A 19,473-nucleotide genomic window follows, 5' to 3' on the forward strand; every position below is an offset into this window, starting at 1 on the left:
TTCCCTTTAATTAATCCAATAATACATGCATGGCATTTTGCAACAGGTGATAAAAATAGCCTGGAAAATAATAAACAAACTAACAGGGTTCGAGTGGTAAAGTTCAACGGTTAACGATATACAAAATGGCGTGGTTAGTAAATGTATTACTTGCCACTCCATATATTGCAGCATTTCTTGGAGTTATAATTACAGCAGTTGTAAGCACAGTCGGTATTCGCGACTTTTTTGGTTTAGGGATTAATCAAACGCGGCCTAACATTGCTGATTTAAACAAGAAAATAAGCATCGGCGTCATCCTACCATTGCTTTCGTTTTCTTGCATGCTTGTGGGACCGAGATGAACAAGGCAGACAGTCTTGGAATAAACATCCTTACAACGCGTTCGCTATATTGATACCAACATCGATCGTTTTCGGTTTTTGCACAGGATATGCATTATGGGTTAATTATATACCACACTCATTACCCGACAAAATTGTAGAGTTTACTTTTATTTTTTCATACGTGATGTCCATTCTGCTAGTTTTTGTGCAGTTTATTACAACTGTCGTCTTACCGCAACCGATTACAATATCATCGCTAGTGTCCGAGATTGAAGCATGTAATTCCGACTGGATTTCAGTGGGAAATATTTCAGGTAGAGTACGTAGGCCTATAAATTCGTCCATATGAAAAATATAAAGTAGGGGTGACAGGGGCCGGGGCTGCAGTTCCAGTGGCGTACCTAACCACCTAACCCAGGCCGCTCCCACATGTCCTACCCGGGGGCTGGAGAAAGGGTGAATTTTGCCGCCCCTTCAACAGCCCAAACATGTTGGCCCAATTGTTTTGGAGTAAGTATTTGCATAATCCATATGCCATAGGAAAACAATGCTACCTATAAAAATTAACATAAAAAAATATGTACTCGTGATACTGACAAAGTCAATATATTTTTTGTGAATAGAAAGATTGCTGTGCATGTGCGTATGGTATTATGCATCGCTGCATTTAATTAATACTAGAGTAGATATTTTACCAGCGACTTCGTCATTAAATTTTAAGTTTGATGAATACAATCATGAAATCTTTTATCAATAGGACCCTTTAATTACTCTGTACAAATTATTTTTCTTTCAGAAGTATTCCAAACAGTCTTTTCGACAGAAAGATTATCATCCATTTATTGAAATAATACATGCCAAAATCATGATGATGCGTCACACAGTAAACATAATAAACATATTTGCTGGGTTCAAGGTCAAGTTCAAAGTCAACATTATACAAATGGCTTGGTTAGTTTGTGTACTACTTGCTACTCCAATATTGCAGTTTTTTCTGGGTATCGGCCACTTTTTTGGTTTGGGCCACGGTCAGTAGCGTAGCCAGCAGGGGGCAGTTGGGACAGAGTGCCCCCTGACAAAAAAAAAATGAAAGAGAAAAGTGCCCCTTTGACAAAAATGAAAGAGAAAATCGGGAAGGCAAAGAAAAAGTAAAGGGGCAAGGAGCTTGTTTCCCTCCAAAATTCACCCCGATCATGTGCCAAAATAGTGTAAAATACCAAATTTTTACACGCGCATATTGTCCCAATATAGTCCTTTTTTGGAAGCTCGAACACTTTTAAATGTACAGTCTCTCTCTATTAAACCGGATCACAATGGTGAAACATAATATTCATTCTTCAACTGCTCTGTTTTTCTTCGCAGGTTCTGGGATAGTATAATGTTTTCTTTTCTTTTCGTGTTTTCCTTCTGATGTAAATAAACCAGATTCATAGAGCTCCATATATCATGTTAGACCATTGGAACGCCGATATGATAAGATTACTTCTATAAGTCCCGTAATAGGCTATTCCTGATTTCCGCGCAAATCATTGGAATCAGTACATGGCCATTGTTATTCTCTTTTTTATGTCGAGCATATCTTGGGATTAACAACTGAAATCTAGGAGATAACGCTGACAAAACTTCGGCCAGGCACAAGTGACCTGGTGAAGGGGGTCGCCGTAGATACTTAGTAGCTGGTCGGGGTATTTTTGCAGGACAGGCAAGTGTAACCGACAATCGGGCGTTACCCTGATAAGAACCAACTGTAACGAGGTCTTTTTTATCATGGATCATCTGCCCCGCCATTACCAGATGACGGGGAGTGCGGATATATTTTTTGGTACTGCGTGGAATTGAACCCGGGACCACTCGCACCAAAAGGCAAAGACCTAATCAGTGTGCCACGCTGCTCCCTCTGATCTTAATTTGAAATGAAACAGAGATGAGGAGAACTACTAAGTACCAAGAACTTGTAACACCATTAACGGCATTATTATATTCTAAGAGGTATTTCTGTAATATGTTTGTACAGGATTAAGGAAAGTGAATAGACTGTTATGTGTACATGGTGTATTGGTGTGCTTATTCAAAAATCATTTAATTAAATTTTATATTGGATGATTTTTGACGTAACAGCAGGTTTAATTGTCCACGTCCAACTTTAGTTTCGTTAGCACAGACGTCGACTGTTATCATACTGACATTTACTGATCGTGGGATGTTTCTCACTCAGCAGGTTGAACCAATCAGTAGCTTTATGGCAGCCTTATGATTTTCCCATATTTCTGGTATAGAACGTCAAATGGTGGTTTTTTTTATGTGTTTGGTTGGTTTTGTTTTTTTCAAAATTGGTGGGTTTTTTTTTGCACAATTTTGTTTGTTTATTATTTTGAATTTCAATTTAGACCGAACATAATAGTAATACTCTTTCTTCCTTTCTAATACTTACAGGTTTGCACTACGCCTTCCGTGGACATCTATTCGGTCAACATATTGCAGAGGAACAGCTACCTGTCATTATGCATGGTTTCTTTCATGACGAGAATCCTCAAAGAGCGCTTGTTTTATCATTCCATGGTCGCACAGGGACAGGGAAAAACCACGTGTCGAGTCTGATCGCAGAGAGTATATACAGGAAAGGAATGGGAAGTCAATTTGTGCACCTCAAAGTACCCCAAAGAGATTACCCAGATAAAAACAAACTTCAGAGTTACAAGGTAAATACTTAATAGCTCTTGATAAGACTCTCTGAATAGACCTAGCGAGGCACTGCGCGACTCATTGATCATGTCTGGAGTTCCACAATCTGGTCGTGTTCTTAGAATATACCTTCCAAAGGACCACTTGGGAGGTGACCGATCACCAAGTGAAGTCACTGCTTTCCGACTTGATTCCCTTGACCAATATTAAAGAGGGAGGATATAATTTTTCCAACAGTCAGAGCGCTGGTTAAGCAGGAGGTCGTTGATGTTTTGTTTAACATTCTTCCATTTATTTGATGAATCAGTGACCCATTTAGCAATATTATTTTAAAATTTCCCTTCCATCATGTCCATTGAACAACACCATGCATAAGCATATTGCGCTTCCAATGGCTTTCACGTTCACGATTAAGTTTGGATTTTAAAGCATAAAGAACACATTTGGCAGCCTTTAGCATACATCTTGGTGGGTGGTGGGTGACAAGCTTGTCACAGGTTTAAGTGATGCGTCTAGTGCATGTAGTTGTAGATGTACATGTAGCTGCTGTTTTCCTATCCTTCACACCTATCCTTCCTATTCTCCTATCATTCTCCTAGCTTCACTTCTAGTCTGCTTGCTTGAAACACTCCTATACTGCTAAGCAACCCAACTTGCCGCTGGCTAGCCGAAAGGTGAAAAGACAAGCAGTGTGCGTAAGTCTTCTCCTGCCAGTACACAACCTCTCCTTATTCAAGACTCCTACATAACCTCCCCGTAGGTCACTACCGGTAACTGGATATCTTGCGATTCCAGGCAGATATGCAGGGGATCTCGGAGCAGCAAGCGGCTCTAGAGGTGCAGTATGCATGACCCACCGGCGTGTGGATACGCTCTGGTGCTCACCAACGCTTGCCCCAGCTATGGGCAAATAGTTAAAGGAAGTGTCCGGCAATCACAACATTATGTCTTAAATGTCTGAAAAATAATTATCAAGCACGAATCACATGGTTTTATTCAAAACTAAGTCATACTAACCATAAAAACGAATAAAAACAGCCATCTCTCAACACGCGATATTCAAATTTCCCGGGCCAAAATTGTCTAGAGCAATGACGTCCTAATAATTCAATGAAGCCTGACGAGAAATGATCACAAATAACCACGACGAAAATTTCGGCGCGGGAATTTTGAATATCGCTTGTTGAGAGATTGCTGCTTTTATTCGTTTTTATGGTAAATATTAGTTTAAAAAAAATAAAACCATGTGATTCATGCTTGATAATTATTTTTCTAACATATATAAGACATAATGTTGTGATTGCCGGACACTTCCTTTAAGATATATCACTATATTAGGCGGAGTAGAGATTCAGATTCAAAACGGCAAAAGGGTGCCTGAGATGAGTTCAACCAGCAGCCAGTGATCAAAATCAGGAAGTCCTGAGACCTGAGCTATATACTTGGAGCTATGGTTGGAGACATTAGTGACAAGAGCAAAGGGCGGATGAAGAATTCAGTGCACTGCACATTCTCAACGGCCACTGGATAGCTGTTGATAGGAGCTGCGACCATCAACAGTATTCAGTAATTGAAAGACTTCAAAATGATAGCAACAACTAAACGCACTAGGGTTAAAGCCCCTACCGTAAATCCAAGTTTTGAATCTGTATTAGCTACTAATATTAATGATGTGAGCACCTTAAAGCATCACGGACGGGTGTACACGGAGAGAGGAAGAACAAGGAAAGAAAATCTACTAAAATGTAAGCAATCAATGTTTGTATCAACCTTAAATACAAGGACACTAAGAAGTATTTACCTTCAAGAGGAACTATGTGGCTTAGCTAAGCGTCACAACCAAGATATTTTGGATTACAGGAGCATAAAATAGTCCACCCTGATGAACCAATCAGACATCATGACCTCTTTGATGGATATCACTAGTATCATCATCAGCATGGAGGAATAGAGCAGGCATAGCGGCAGGAGGTGTTGGAATTCTAATGAGTGCAAAGGCAAAGAAGACCCTTCTCTCCTGCATATGCATAACACCAAGGATAATATGTGCTACCTTTGGAGGAAGTCTCAAAACCACCATCATTGTCACATATTGCCCAACTAATGTGTCTGGTGAGAAAGAGTCAGAAGAACGCTATGTGCTACTGGACAAGTCCATCAAACAAGTTCCAGCTCACAACTTCCTTATGGTAATGGGCGACTTCAATGCAAGAGTTGGCAAAGAGCACTACAAATTCCCCTACCATGATTCCACCAACAGAAATGGAGAATTGCTGCACACATTGGCAATAGAGAATGAACTGGAAATAGCAAATGTGGGCTTCTGCAAGAAAAAATCCAGATTATGGACATGTACATTACCATCTGGTTTTAAGGCACAACTTGACTACATCCTAGTACGCAGGAAAAGGAGGAATAGCATTCTCAATTATTGCACCTATATACAACTCCTTCGCAAGCATTGGATTGGATCACCGTGTTGTTACAGCAAAAGTACGTCTCAGATCGAATGGCAAGACACCACCACGGAAGATCAGGTACAACTGGAAGGTTTCGGCACAAGACACGCAACTACAAGACTTGTATGCTGTTAAAGTACGGAATAGATTCAGTGCTCTGCAACATGAAAGTGAGGGCGATGAAGATGCTACATCCACATATCAATGTTTCAAACAGGCAAACAGGGAGGTTACGAAAGAACTGATACCAAAGGCCCCCAAACGCCATAAGGGGACAATCTGGACTGATTCCAGAAAAGAGAGTGCCCGGAATGAAGTGCATGAAGCATATGTGAAGGATGCCCACGAATGCACTAGTGTATCAAGATCCGAACTACAAGCAAGGAAGTATCACCTAAAGAGACATATGACAAAATTAATCAAGAAATCCTGGAACAAAAGATCAGCCAGGTATAGAAAGCAGATCAAAATTGCCAGCACAAAGCTGCATGGGATCTGATAAATGAGATCAGTGGAAGGAGAACTGCCCAAAAAGGTCAGATCAAAGGGGACACAAAGAGTGAGAGACTGCATTATTGGTTTTCTCATTTCCAGCAGCTACTTGGGAATCCACCAGTCATCACCAATGAGGATGAGCCGATATAGCAGGTGCATCGGGAATTTGACATGCGAACAGCCCGGGCGAACAGATGCTTTCGATCAGGAAGAGTACGAGGCAGCAAAGAAGTCATCAATGAAGGAAAAAGTGCAGGTAATGATGAAATCACAAAAGAAGTTTTAAAGAGATGCCACCTTGATGACATCATACTCTATTTCTGTAATGAGGCATTACTGCATGGTAGGAAACCCGAGCAGTGGTCAATTTTCAATCTCATCCCAATTCCAAAAAGTGGTGATCTCAGAGAGGGAAGGATCGGAAAAGAGGCATCTGTTTATCATCCACAGTGGCAAAGACCTACAACAGACTTATACTACTCAACAGAATTCGTCCCTTCCTGGATCCTGTACTAGGAATGAACCAAAATGGCTTCCGCCCTGGAAGGTCGACAGTGTCACAAATACTGGCCTTGAGAAGAATTATTGAAGAGATAAACAACAACAATCTGCAAGCAGCACTGGTCTTCATCGATTTTAAAAAGGCATTTGACACCATCCATCGAAGGAAATGCTAGACATTCTAAGAGCATATGGAGTACCAGAGAAACTTGTGGCGGCTATTGGAAACACCTATGAGAACACTGTTGCCCATGTTACCACACCAGATGGAATCACCGACGACTTCATAATTGATGCTGGAGTACTGCAGGGGGACACACTTGAGTGCACCATTTCTATTTGTAACAGTCCTCGACTATGCTCTCAGGAAAGCACTGCATAGTAATGAAGATCGGCTAGGGCTCACACTAAAAACAAGGAAAAGTCGGAGGATAGGCCCGCAAACAATTACAGACCTCGACTTCGCTGACGACATAGCACTCTCAGTGATGCTGAAGAGCTACTACATCTTGTTGAGACTGCAGCACTAACAGTCGGTCTCAGCATGAACGCCAAGAAAACCAAGGCAATGGTTTGCAATATGGCTGTATCCCCAATCCGAAGCGAGCTTGAAGCAGTTACAGATTTCAAATACCTTGGGGCTTGGATTGACAGCAGTGAAAAGGATTTTAACATCAGAAAAGCCCAGGCATGGAGGGCCTGCAACAGCATGAACAAGATATGGAAGAGCAGCCTGCCTAGAAATCTTAAAACCAAGCTTTTCACCACCACAGTCGAATCAGTTCTGATGTATGGTGCAGAAACATGGACAATTACATCAAAGTTTAGGGAGGCGCTTGATGGTTGTTACACAAGACTACTGAGAAAAGTACTTAATGTTACCTGGCAGTCACACACCTCCAATAAGGAGCTATACGGCAATCTCTCACCAATCTCCGAAAGGCTGAAAACAAAAAGGGTGAGATTTGATGAACACTGTGCCAGAAGTGAAACAGAGGCAGCTTCCAGAGTTTTGCTGTGGCAGCCTATGCATGGTAAAAGATCAAGAGGACAACCACGGAAGGACTACATTAAGCAACTAATCGAGGATATTGGACTAGAAAGACAAGACATTAGAAATTGCATGCAGAACAGAGTATTGTGTAGAGCCATCAGCGGAGTCCGACTAGACAAGTCGACATAAGCAAGTAAGCAATCATACATCTTGCAAAAGAGTATGGGATTCCGTATAAACATCGGAGAGCCTAGGAATGGCAAGACCATTGTGGTTATGAATAATGGCAGGTGTTGGACGACAGGAGGAAAGGCCAAGAAACTACGTTGAGTTTGTATTCTAATGTTGCCATCTCTAATGGCCACATTTTAATGTTTTTGATCTGCTCAGAGAGCTTTAGCTGATATGAGATCAAAAGTGGAATGAAGTTTGCCTTTGAATGTTATTTGGCAACCTAAAACTCCTCGGGCGCATCTTTGACTGTCTTCAGGACATCCTGACCAAGACTAAAATTCAATTGCATTGCGTTGTAAACCTTCATCATTCTGTTGTCTACGTGTAACACAGGTGATGAAATGCGACGGATGAAAATCCCCGCCAAGCCTGCATTATTTCATATTTCAAGTGGGGTGTAGCCGTCAATGTTTGCCATTGAGGTGTACGAATGCGTGAAATTGGAGCTAGAGCAAAACTAGTGACTACAAAAAGCACAACCACCGACACGCAGTCGTATGGTGGTATGTGTATGGGGAAAACCCCGGTACAGCCCCGCTACCGCCTCGCTGCAAGAATGATGGAAATTGCTGTTTGTAGTTTGCCTGAAGTTTCCAGTCTCCCCCAGCGTGACGCCACCGATATGCTTTAACGCATTGATATATTTTGTGGTGTTACAAACTTATATTTACCCTTGCTTTCATGCCCTGCGTGGCTCTAATATAGTTTGGACCACTATTAGTTGCAAGTTTTTACTATTGAAGTCAGCGGTCTCATCCCTGTCGAAATTTGCAGCCTTTACTATGTTAGGTTGGAACGAGGCTGTAGCGAGGCGGTAGCTCAAGCTAATATGCTATTTTATTAATGAATTTGGAAAAGTGAAAGGTGTGTTAGCACAATAGAACTCCATAAATAAATTGTAAGCATTTAAATAATGACTTTCTTGTAATCAAAAACCCAAATAAAGTTCTGCTCGTAAATAATAATACATAAATCATGTTTCATATTTTTTTAGAAATCTTTACGGGAAGAGATACATTCGAATGTGGCTCAATGCGCAAGACAACTTTTCATATTTGATGAAGTTGAAGACTTACCTGATGGCTTACTTGATGTTGTCAAACCATACATAGACTATCATGACAAGTTGGATGGAGTCGACTTCAAGAAATCTCTCTTCATCTTTCTCAGGTAAGAGATAAATGTGCCTAGCGTCAGGCCTATAGTGGGGGTGGAATTAGCACCAACATTTTTCTGCACCTCTTAAAATATGTAGCTGACCTATCTTAACATAAAAATCAACTTGATTTTGAAATCAAATAATTCTAACCCCCCCCCCCTGTACATACTCCTGAACATTTGAAATTAATGGTGCCGAATTCGAAAGACTTGCACTGTATTGTTGGTCCAAGATGCAAGAGATAGCAAGAATTTCTTTGACAAAAATGACCAGGTGTCTTGTTATGATAGTTGGATAGAACATCCCATGGGACATCTGAAAAGTGAAGTCTTCAGTGTCGTGAGCGGTGGAGCGTGACATCAGAGGTCAATGACCTCAAATTTGACCCGTTTTCCTGTATAATTCGTATTATGCATGCCATTTATTAACAACAGCCTCGATTTTCACATTTTTGGTGTCTAATGAAAGATATTGAAATTATCTATCAAACAAAACCAATATCAATGAGATTTGAAAATGTTTCGATCCTAATTTTGAGCCAAAAACGTCAAAATTTAGCATTTTTACCCATATTTTGCAAATTGACCTGACATAAAACTTATAATTTCCTGAAAAGCGTGAATGTATTACTTAAATATTCTTACTCAAAAACTGACCCATTATGTTCACAAAAAGATGACCAAAAACAATGTGTGTGGGTAAAGTCGTTTTTGGGCAAGGACATTTAAAGTGCAATGACCTCTTAAATTTACTATGTGAAAGGTTTTCTGCACATATAGACTGTGGGCTATGCTAACCCCACTCCCCTAGGGGGGATTTATGGAGGCAGGTATTTTTGGGACATTGAGGTTTTGAAATCCACTTGCCTGCACATTTGCCAGCGGCGGGTGAGGCGGTGAGGGCGCTTTTTTCAAAATGGCCGCCAAAATCACAAAAATCAACATAACTAGGCCAGTGAAGCTCCTAGCAGCATGATTATAATGTCTACACCCATGTTTTTAGGGTCAAGGAATCCAATAGTATCACTTACATCAACAGGGGACCTAAATTTCCAAGATGGCTGCCAAAATTTCAAAATGGCCGACATTGAAAATGAAAATTATCTATATCTCAGTCCTTGAAGCTCCTGCAAGCATAATTTTGATTTCTATACCCATGTTTGCAGGATCAAGGAGTCCAATAAAATCACCAAGAACAGCCCAGGACACAAATTCCAAGATGGCTGCCACTGAATTTTAAAATGGCTGCCATTTAAATCAATTTTGTCTATATCTCAGTCCTTGAAGCTCTAAGGAGCATGTCTCTAATGCATTATGCCGTATTGTCGGAATCAAAGATTTCAGCCAATACATTTAGGTTTTGAAATCCGTTCGCCTTCACATTGGCCAGCGGTGGGTGAGTCGGTGAGAGCGCTTTTTCAAAATGGCATCAATAATGACATCATAAATAATCAACGACATGTCTATTACCTAAACACAAGAAGTATCAAAGCCTTAGTAGTATAAGTGGGTAAGTGCAATAGCTGTGTTGTGAACATTTGGCAATATATTGTATATTGTACTCATATACACATGTCAGCTACACATGTCAGCTATTACACTTACCCACTTGGGCACTCAACAGTCGATGTCCCAACTCCAAGATCAACAACTAATCTAATCATATTCAGTAACTCTATTAGTAAAAGGATTAATTCTAGGAAAAAAATGAAACCAAAGCTAAGAGTAGCTTGATGACGTAGCTCCCAGTTGCTGTTTGGTACTGGGTTTACTGTACTGGTGATACTGGTGTTGATACAGTAGCTTCCAATTGCTGGTTGTTACTGGGGTATCTATCTACTGCTGGTATTGGTGATGATAAAGTAGCTACCAACTGATTGTTGCTGGGTTTAGCTATCTACTGCTGATATTGGCGTTGACGAAGTAACTTCCTATTGCTGATTGGTGTTGATGAAGCAGCTTTCAATTGAAGTAAATGTTCATTGGCGCTAAGGTAGCCATCTACTGCTAATATTGGTGTTGACGAAGTAGCTGCCAATTGCTGCTTGTTGCTGTGTTAGCCATCTACTGCTGATACTGGTGTTGATGAAGTAGCTTCCTTTTGCTGATTGTGTTGCTGAAGTAGCTTTCAATTGTTCACTGGCGCTAAGGTAGCTACCTGCTGCTGATATTGGTGTTGATGAATAAACTTTCAATTGTTCATTGGCTCTAATGTAGCCATCTACTGCTGATATTGGTCTTGAAGAAGTAGCTTCATATTGCTGATTGCTGCTGGGTTAACTATCTACTGCTGATATTGGTGTTGAAGAAGTAGCTTCCAATTGCTGATTGTTGTTAATGAAGCAGCTTTCAGCCTTATTGTTCATTGACTCCAAGCTAGCTATCTACTGCTGATATTGGTGTTGATATAGTAGCTCCCAATTGCTGATTTTTGCTAATGTAGCTATCCACTACTGATATTGGTGTTGATGAAGTAGCTTCCAACAGACGGCCTGAAGATGCACCTAGGATAAGGTGTGAAACTGTTGCCTCTCAAAACCGTGATTCCAGTTGAATAGTTTAAACAAATTTTTTTTTCTAATATCAGCAGTAGATACCCCCAACACCTGTCAACAATAGGGAGCTACTTCATAAACGCCATTGACACCAGTAAGCACCAATTAGCAATATACTGCTTCACGAACACAGATATCAGCAGTTGAAAGCTAGCTTAGAAACAATCAGCAATTGGAAGCTACTTCATCAACACCAATATCAGTAGTGAATAGCTACATTAGCAACAATCGGCAATTAGGAGCTACTATATCAAAACCAATATCAGCAGTTAGCTAGCTTAGAGCCAATGAACAATAAGGCTGAAAGCTACTTCATCAACAACAATCAACAATAGGGAGCTACTTCATAAACGCCATTGACACCAGTAAGCACCAATCAGCAATAGGGCTTCACGAACACGGATATCAGCAGTTGAAAGCTAGCTTAGAAACAATCAGCAATTGGAAGATACTTCATCAACACCAATATCAGTAGTGGATAGCTACAATAGCAACAATCGGCAATTGGGAGCTACTATATCAACACCAATATCAGCAGTAGATAGCTAGCTTAGAGCCAATGAACAATAAGGCTGAAAGCTACTTCATCAACAACAATCAGCAATTGGAAGCTACTTCATCAACACCAATATCGGCAGTAGATAGCTAACCCAGCAGCAACCAGCAATATGAAGCTACTTCTTCAAGACCAATATCAGCAGTAGATGGCTACATTAGAGCCAATGAACAATTGAAAGCTTATTCATCAACACCAATATCAGCAGTAGGTAGCTACCTTATTGCCAGTGAACAATTGAAAGCTACTTCATCAACACAATCAGCAAAAGGAAGCTACTTCATCAACACCAATGTCAGCAGTAGATGGCTAACACAGCAACAAGCAGCAATTGGTAGCTACTTCGCCAACACCAATATTAGCAGTAGATGGCTACCTTAGCGCCAATAAACATTTACTTCAATAGAAAGCTGCTTCATCAACACCTATCAGCAATAGGAAGTTACTTCGTCAACGCCAATATCAGCAGTAGATAGCTAAACCCAGCAACAATCAGTTGGTAGCTACTTTATCATCACCAATACCAGCAGGAGATAGATACCCCAGTACCAACCAGCAATTGGGAGCTACTGTATCAACACCAGTATCACCAGTACAGTAAAACAGCACCAATCAGCAACTGGGAGCTACGTCATCAAGCTACTCTTAGCTGTCGTTTCATTTTTTCCCTAGAATTAATCCTTTTACAAATAGAGTTACTGAATATGATTAGATTAGTCGTTGATCTTGGAGTTGGGACTTCGACTGTTGAGTGCCCAAGTGGGTATGTGCAATAGCTGCCATGTGTAGCTGACATGTGTATATGAGTACAATATATAATATATTGCCAAATGTTCACAGGACAGCTATTGCACTTACCCACTTATACTACTAAGGCTTTGATACTTCTTGTGTTTAGGTAATAGACATGTCGTTGATTATTTATGGTGTCATTATTGACGCCATTTTGAAAAAGCGCTCTCACCGCCTCACCCACCGCTGGCCAATGTGAAGGCAAGCGGATTTCAAAACCTAAATGTATTGGCTGGAATCCTTGATTCAGACAATACTGCATAATGCATCAGAGACATGCTCCTTAGAGCTTCAACGACTGAGATATAGACAAAATTGATTTAAATGGCAGCCATTTTAAAATTCAGTGGCAGCCATCTTGGAATTTGTGTCCTGGGCTGTTCTTAGTGATTTTATTGGACTCCTTGATCCTGCAAACATGGGTATAGAAATCAAAATTATGCTTGCAGGAGCTTCAAGGACTGAGATATAGATAATTTTCATTTTCAATGTCGGCCATTTTGAAATTTTGGCAGCCATCTTGGAAATTTAGGTCCCCTGTTGATGTAAGTGATACTATTGGATTACTTGACCCTAAAAACATGGGTGTAGACATTATAATTATGCTGCTAGGAGCTTCACTGGCCTAGTTATGTTGATTTTTGTGATTTTGGCGGCCATTTTGAAAAAAGCGCCCTCACCGCCTCACCCATCGCTGGCTAATGTGCAGGCAAATGGATTTCAAAACCTCAATGCATTAGGGTCCCAAAAATACCTGCCTCCATAAATCCCCCTAGGGGGAGTGGGGTTAGCATAGCCCACAGTCTATATGTGCAGAAAACCTCTCACATAGTAAATTTAAGAGGTCATTGCACTTTAAATGTCCTTGCCCAAAAACGACTTTACCTACACACATTGTTTTTGGTCATCTTTTTGTGAACATAATGGGTCAGTTTTTGAGTAAGAATATTTAAGTAATACATTCACGCTTTTCAGGAAATTATAAGTTTTATGTCAGGTCAATTTGCAAAATATGGGTAAAAATGCTAAATTTTGACGTTTTTGGCTCAAAATTAGGATCGAAACATTTTCAAATCTCATTGATATTGGTTTTGTTTGATAGATAATTTCAATATCTTTCAATATCTTTCATTAGACACCAAAAATGTGAAAATCGAGGCTGTTGTTAATAAATGGCATGCATAATACGAATTATACAGGAAAACGGGTCAAATTTGAGGTCATTGACCTCTGATGTCACGCTCCACCGCTCACGACACTCAAGACTTCACTTTTCAGATGTCCCATGGGATGTTCTATCCAACTATCATAACAAGACACCTGGTCATTTTTGTCAAAGAAATTCTTGCTATCTCTTGGACCATGTGACCTTCGGGATAACATTGTTCAAATACAATGTATTACCACAAAAGTGGTAATTTAAGAGTCGATAATTGTTTGGCATACATAAAAACATATATTGTATGATATTTTGCATTTAATATTCAGTCAGCAGAAGGGGGCACATACCCCAATATTGAAATCAGTGTAAATTGGCCTGGTTCATAACTGTATGGAACCAGGCCAATTTACACTGATTTCAATGGGGCTAATTAGGTATTCATACGTGCATATTTCGGGCCCTCATGATCCGATTCCCACCAAATTTGGACTGTGGATGTTTTTCATCACGCTCCACAGATACATGATATTCAAAATGCTGAAATGCAAAAAAAGTTTTCTGTGGTACTCTATGATGACGACATATGCCAAACTATAGTTCAAGGGGCCACTGTGTATAGATCAGAGATCCCAAAACTTCTGAAGATGCTGCTACCACTTCTGGCAGACGGATTTCACCCATATGCTTTGTCAAAAATGGACACAGACAAGCTTAAACAGGCACCCGTCCATAATATATCTGCAGAACGCAGTGTAGGTTTCATCAATTAAAATCAAGCAAAATACCGCAAATAATAAATGACTGGAATCTGAAACAGGAAGGTCTAACTGTCAAAGAAATCGCAAATGTTGCAGTGGATAGAAGAAGATCTTCAGAAACTGAAAGATCTAGGTGGGCCTTTCACAACTGCAGATGAGGTAGACCAGTACTTAGATAGTGAAATAGAACAAGGGAAAGGATGTCAAGACTTTATCTTGAAGTACGGTACGCCCGGGATACGGCTCTGTCAATACCAAAAAGTAGTGACCAAATTATTTAGACTGAAAAAGGATTACAAGAACCTGCCATTAATCACCTATGCCCACAACTTGAAGCTTTATCTGAACAATGTTAAATTTACTGAGGACCAACCAGGCTGAGTTTAGCACAAGAAACCCTTCGACACCATCAACACGTCCGTTATGTTTTCTGCGACATTACGGAATATCTAAAAGTTGTGGCCAGTACCATCTGACTCGCTAACAGTGTCTTATGGTAGATGGAAGTGTGTTAGAGCCTTTCCAAGTATTCAGCAGGAGTTCTTCAGGGTGGTGCGTTGACACCATTCCTGTTCATTGTCCTGGTAGACTATCTTTGGAATTATCCAGTCCACTGTAGTCGATGCTGGAGTTGTGAAAGTATCAAGAAGGTATCCTGCTATAAGATGCTGAATGATCTGGATTTCGCTGATGACATTGCACTGTTGGAGTAGGCCTACAACCTTAGACCTGTCCAAATCATGGTAGCAGTGGGTGCGAATAAACCATGATAACCCAAGGATGAGAAAGCTTCCTATTCTTCTAGCATTAAAATCCCCGATGAAGAGGTGAATGTTGTGCCTTCCAGGGGTCCCATATGAGCAGATAGAGATGACTAGAAGCCCTCTTTGTCTGAAGATGTTGAGCACACAGTGGGTGCATAATCTCGGCATATACAACAATGGTACTTAGCTGTGGGTTAATTTTATCATGGAATGTTGCAAATACTCCTCTCCGAAACAGCTTCATCACTCTGAAGACACACGTGGATACGTTGACATGAGAAAACACAACCCTCCATCATTATCCATGCTTTTGCTTGGTAGATGAGCTGAATATTAAAATACAAGTATACAACAATAATAGTCCCATTCGTAAACCGCGATGCCCCCCCCCCCCCATAGCGTGGGCGATTTGTTGGGATATTATAGATCATATTATACAGGTATCAGAGTCCCAACAGAGAGCTTATACTACCCAGTTCTAGTTCATGCCTATTTTTACACATGATCATTCATTTCTTATACACACAATCATACTATATACGAGGGGGTATCAAAAAGTTTTAGAAATCGCCCAGAAGTGAAAGAGCTATATCAATGAAATTATGTCAGTGCAATCACTGGTCCTTATGTACATTATGGTCCAAAAATGGTCTCATAAGTATGTTTTCTTTTTTTACAGGTAGCACTAGATGGCAATAACCTGCTGCCCCAGTTACTGCGCATAAACTGCAAGATTGAGAAAATTGAGGCAATCAGCATTATTAAGATCCTGCTTTTGAAGGGTTGCAGTGCCTAGAAAATTTATGATGAAATGAAAGTTATCTTTGGTGGTGATTGTGATAATGTTACTGTCACTTTTTGGAAAAGGAATTTTTATTTCATCACAGATTTTCTGGGCGCTGTAACCCTTAAAATGGAACTTAATCATGCTGCATGCCTCAATTTTGCTGGTTATGCGATTACATAGGCAGGTAGTGACATCTAGCTCCTGTAAAAAAAGTAAACATACTTATGAGACCATTTTTGGACCATAATGTACATAAGGACCAGTGATTGCACTGACAAAATTTCATTGATATAGCTCTTTCACTTCTGGGCGATTTCTAAAACTTTTGATACCCCCTCGTATAGCTCATACTGAACACTTTGTATTATATTGTCAAATTGTTGATTTTCTTTTCATGCAGCAATGTTGCAGGGAGAGACATTTCAGAAATAGTTCTAAATCACAACTCAACACGCGATACGCTGCGCATACGTAACTTTGAAAAGGTGATTGAGAAGATGTCATTCAACGCAAAAGGTAATGTCTTGTAAAATAACCTTTATTGGGGAACTTATTGGTGTAATTCACCGTCCAGTTACTTCCCCATATCCCCCATATCTCGGGAAATATGGGGCACTGGCGGGGATTGCATTGATTTAACGGGTTGATGTGACCAGGGATGGAGGCATGTACTATATGTAGCATCATAGACCATTGTTTTAAATGGTCTATGGTAGCATTTTGTAACATTGTTTTTCCCGGCCTTGCAACCCGAGGGATTGGCAATTCTAGAAACAGCAGCTAAATAGCGTAAACCCGCCGGCGGCAGGAAAACAACTTCTGAAAGGTCACTGTGTTGTTCAATTACCCCTCCCCCTCCCCCTCGTGGGGGATGTGGGACTGATGGGGCTTGTAATATTCGGACTAATTACTTTTAAGTATGTGATATTCCCCACTCCCTGGGATCACTGTACCCATCACGAATTCTTAGGGTGATCTAATGATCCATTTGTTATAACCATAGACCTATTACAACTAAGAGGGAGGTTAGAAAATTATATTCCCTCCTCTCCTTTAAACATGTAGGCCTACTTCTGATTTCTGTTCATGGCTTGGAGCTTCGATTGGGGTCCTCAATATCTCAGCTAGGGGCAGTGCATGACAAAGACGGGGATGAGTGATACGACATCCTCTCCTCTTAAGCTCTCTAAATACCTTCTGGTTTCTCTTGACTTCTTGGACCTACTATTGAATTCTTCATCTGTCCTGAGGTGATTCAATGATCAATCTGTCAGTCAAGAGAGCAGAATAAAACCATGATGGGGGGGTGAATTATGTAAAACGACATTCCGGCCTCTCCTTCAAACACCTTATTTATCTTGACTGCTTGGACCTCCAATTGGAATTCTTTAATTGTCACTTAGGTGATCACAATGATCAATTTGTCAATTCATTGATAAAAACAAGACGGTGTATAAACTGGCCTTCACTCCTTGGTTTCACATGAGCAGATCAGGTCCTCCCTAAACTTAAAATGGAAGTTGCTAGCCTAGTCAGAAAAATAGGCGAATACTCCTCACTTTCCCCACTAAGATATGATTTGGGTAGGTGGAATGAGCTATTAACACATTTTAAGGCTACGAGATGATGACATGTTTGAAATAACATGACATGCTAATATCATTGATACAAGTTACAAATAGGCCTATTATTGTAGACATTTTTCGCTCTTTCTTTTCATTCAGAAACTGGTTTTCACCGCAGTCGACTGCTGGAATCCAGTCTTATAAGTCATTACATACCATTTCTGCCACTGGAAAGTCAACACATCGAATTATGTATCAAAGAAGAGGCAATTAAGGCGGACTTTCCCCACTTTCCGAGACGGCAATCGCTGAAATCATGGAAGAATTGCAGTTTTGGCCAGAAGACACTCAAAAGTATGCCGTTAAAGGATGCAAGAATATTCGTGAAGAGCTGAACCTATATGCTTATAGCCAGAAAAAGAGTGATCTCTAAACATGTTGCGATATCTTTTTACAGAAGACGAGAGGCAGTGTGGTGGGTGGAGGGGAGGGAGGAGAGGGAGGGAGAGAGAATGAAAGAAAGATGCCAAAACAAAAATGTACAAGCATGAAAAAATTAAAAATGAATGTTCTTTTGAAACTCAGTCCAGTTATGCCTCGCCTCTCCTCTCTCTTGCCCTCCATATCTATATAATGTACGCATATCACACTTTCTCTTTTCCTCTCACTACTTCATGTTGTATATACTTGTATATTTTAGAGTATCTTTTAATATATATCTATTTTCTTAATGTTTATCTATTTTTATATACATACATACATACATTTTAAATATTTATATAGCGCTGCTACATTTAGAACGAAGCACTCAAAAAACACAGCAAAAGAAGAACTTGAAGAAAAAATAAATGAGAACTGCCTGTGATATAAAGGCTACAAAATCGATGGAAACAAATGTGACTTTAGAACCTGCTTGAATATACCCACTGATTGTGATTCCCTGATACCAATTGGCAGTCTATTCCAGGTTCGAGGTGCAACATAGGAGAAGGTCCTTGTGACGATGAGAAGGTAGTTTCTCATCGATTAATAACTTGCCCGAGCGGTAGGCCTAGAGGCAATAAATGTTCACACTTATAACTGGTATATAAACATGAAGATTGAGACAGAGTGTATCAAGATTCCATCACAGAGTCAAGTTGTGTTAAATACATATAAACATAGTTTTATTTCTTAGAAGACTTGCATATCATACATGTAGATGTAGATTCAACTTCTTCAACTTGTTCTAACACTGGACTTGTCTTGTACCGGACTCATTTGGTTTAGAAAAATGTCCATAACTATATACAGTAACATAAAATAAAAGATCACCGTAAAATCTTGTAAAATAAGTTTTTAACCAATGGGCTATTCCAGAAAATAAGTGCACACCCCCTATAGAGGAGTGAATTTGAAATGAGAGAAAAACTCGGATTTCCAAGCTTATCACTCTACAAAAGTCTGGATTTCCGGTCACAAATAATCAAAGAAAAAACCCGGAGTTCCATATTCTTCATTAAAAAGTGAAAATAACCCGAAATTTTAATGGAAGTTTCGAATTCCAACTTCATATTGTACAGAAGGGTATAGAGGAGTGGCATTAAATATGAGGAAAAATCCGGATTTTTTAGTGACAAGTGGGTAAAAGTCCGGATTTCCAAGGGGTATAGAGGAGTGACATCAAATAATGTTGAAAAAATCCG

At 40.0% G+C, this 19,473-nt stretch overlaps 1 protein-coding gene across 1 annotated transcript; it reads left to right on the plus strand.

Annotated features, from left to right (window-relative positions):
* Positions 1-345: 345 nt before the first annotated feature.
* LOC140141868 (torsin-1A-like) lies at positions 346-19,265 on the plus strand. Its single transcript, XM_072163738.1, has 5 exons — positions 346-640; positions 2,760-3,025; positions 8,686-8,861; positions 16,624-16,739; positions 17,948-19,265. The coding sequence occupies exons 1-5, from the start codon at positions 511-513 to the stop codon at positions 18,181-18,183; spliced, it is 924 nt and encodes a 307-aa protein (XP_072019839.1). The 5' UTR covers positions 346-510; the 3' UTR covers positions 18,184-19,265.
* Positions 19,266-19,473: the final 208 nt, after the last annotated feature.

Source organism: Amphiura filiformis, chromosome 20 (genome assembly GCF_039555335.1).
Source record: "Amphiura filiformis chromosome 20, Afil_fr2py, whole genome shotgun sequence".
Taxonomy (NCBI): Eukaryota; Metazoa; Echinodermata; class Ophiuroidea; order Amphilepidida; family Amphiuridae; genus Amphiura; species Amphiura filiformis.

What these genes read in the sequence shown, in the direction of transcription:
- LOC140141868 (XM_072163738.1), top strand. Translation starts at nt 511, where the DNA reads ATGTCCATTCTGCTAGTTTTTGTGCAGTTTATTACAACTGTCGTCTTA. An exon ending in TTCAGTGGGAAATATTTCAG is followed by an intron (nt 641 to 2,759) that starts GTAGAGTACGTA and finishes TAATACTTACAG; the next exon opens with GTTTGCACTACGCCTTCCGT. An exon ending in GATGTCATTCAACGCAAAAG is followed by an intron (nt 16,740 to 17,947) that starts GTAATGTCTTGT and finishes CTTTTCATTCAG; the next exon opens with AAACTGGTTTTCACCGCAGT.